This window comes from Gossypium raimondii, chromosome 7 (genome assembly GCF_025698545.1).
Source record: "Gossypium raimondii isolate GPD5lz chromosome 7, ASM2569854v1, whole genome shotgun sequence".
NCBI lineage: Eukaryota > Viridiplantae > Streptophyta > Magnoliopsida > Malvales > Malvaceae > Gossypium > Gossypium raimondii.
In genome coordinates, this window is record NC_068571.1 from 48,764,163 (window position 1) to 48,765,864 (window position 1,702).

General features: G+C 34.1%; 1 protein-coding gene across 1 annotated transcript; it reads left to right on the forward strand.

Moving 5' to 3' along the window:
• The first annotated feature begins 304 nt into the window (after positions 1-304).
• On the forward strand, positions 305-1,121 carry LOC105785260 (ethylene-responsive transcription factor ERF039). The gene has a single exon (XM_012611248.2). It carries the CDS (start codon positions 356-358, stop codon positions 962-964), a length of 609 nt encoding a protein of 202 aa, XP_012466702.1. The 5' UTR covers positions 305-355; the 3' UTR covers positions 965-1,121.
• The last annotated feature ends 581 nt before the right edge of the window (positions 1,122-1,702 follow it).

The window sequence follows — 1,702 nt, forward strand, 5'->3', positions numbered from 1 at the left end:
ATGACAACTCAAAGTTTTCGGGACACAATCTTGTATTGAAAAAGCCCGTCAGCGTTATTTGAATCAGATCGGTTAAACTAGTTGAATCAAGAATTGACTAGTATATTAGTCTAGAGATAAGAGTTTAGATCTTTAGGTGAATCCAGAATATCGATAGTTTAACCAGTTTAATATTTTAAATTTTATGAATTTTTCATTATTGATAGAACAACGACTGAATCGAAAATCTATATTTTATTGTATCACTGTTGCAGTAATTAAAACATTGGGTCCCAATAAAGTGTATTAAAGGTGCCAAACTCTCCCCTTGCACCAAGTCTCCTCCAAATAGTAGCTATACTAGTATCATGTTCTAATGGGTTTAAAGTATATAAAGAAATCCCGTAGGAAGAAAAGATCATCAAACCCAGCAAAAAAACCTGGAGTGTCATCAATGAAACCCAACGCCAGCAACAATCATGAAAAGAGTTGCAAGTATCGTGGTGTGAGGATGCGAAGTTGGGGCAAATGGGTGTCTGAAATACGTGAACCCAAGAAGAATTCAAGGATTTGGCTGGGCACATTCCCCACGGCGGAAATGGCAGCTCGAGCACACGATGCAGCCTCCATAGCTATCAAAGGTGAATCAGCTTACCTTAATTTTCCCAAATTAGCTCATCAACTTCCTCGTCCTGCTACTTGTAGCCATAGGGATATTCAAAAGGCTGCTAATGAAGCAGCCCATGGGAATGGCAATGGCAATGGCATGGTTGGTGAAGAAGAAGAAGAAAGGTTTGAAGGGGAAGCAGCAAGTTCGACTACAATGTCATCGGAGGATAGTGATCTGAGTATGTGGTTTGACCTTCCTGATCTCTCACTTGAACCAGATGGAACCCATCATCGATTTGGTTTCAATTCATGGTGGCAACATGAACAAGCTGGAATTCACACTGATTTCCAGTTTGAGGAAACGATAATGGAATGAATACAGGTAAAATTATCATAGAGGCCCTTGTACTAGGATCAGATTGCATTTTGTCTCTTTTATTCAGAAAATAGACAAATTAATCCCTGTATGTTAGACGAAAGAGCAAACTAATCCTTTATGTTAAAAATTTCATTTATTTTTTACTATTGAAAACTGGTGTAACTGACAAAAAGTACAAATACCACTTTTTAACTGTAGAATTGGATGAATTTTTTAACAAAATAACTAGTTTGCTTTTTGATCTAATGTATAAAGATTAATTTTTCTAATTTTTAATAAATAGAATAAAATACAATCAAGCTCTTAGTATAAAAATTTCTATAATATTTTTACCAATATAAATACCTCATCATCATAGCTAATGGCTTTTGTTTAAAGAATTTGGGGCTATGGATGTTTTTCTATTCACCAATTTGACATGTATAAAGACTATTTAGTTCATTGTATTTGTAATAATGGAACCTGAAGATTTCATTTAGGTCAGGCTATAATGGGTTCCACTCTATTTGCTAAGATTTCGTAATAATAATAATAATAATCTCATCATACCTTTTATTCTACTCTTTTGTAATTATTCTCTCCTTTTCAACTAAGGTAAACTTATCTGTTAGGCTAAATTAAGAATAGGGTTAATTCCATCAAAAGTCCTCGCATTATGACTGAAATTCTCTATTGGTCTTAAATTTCAAAACATAATTGAGATCTTCAAGTATCAATAACCTATTAATTTAGGCA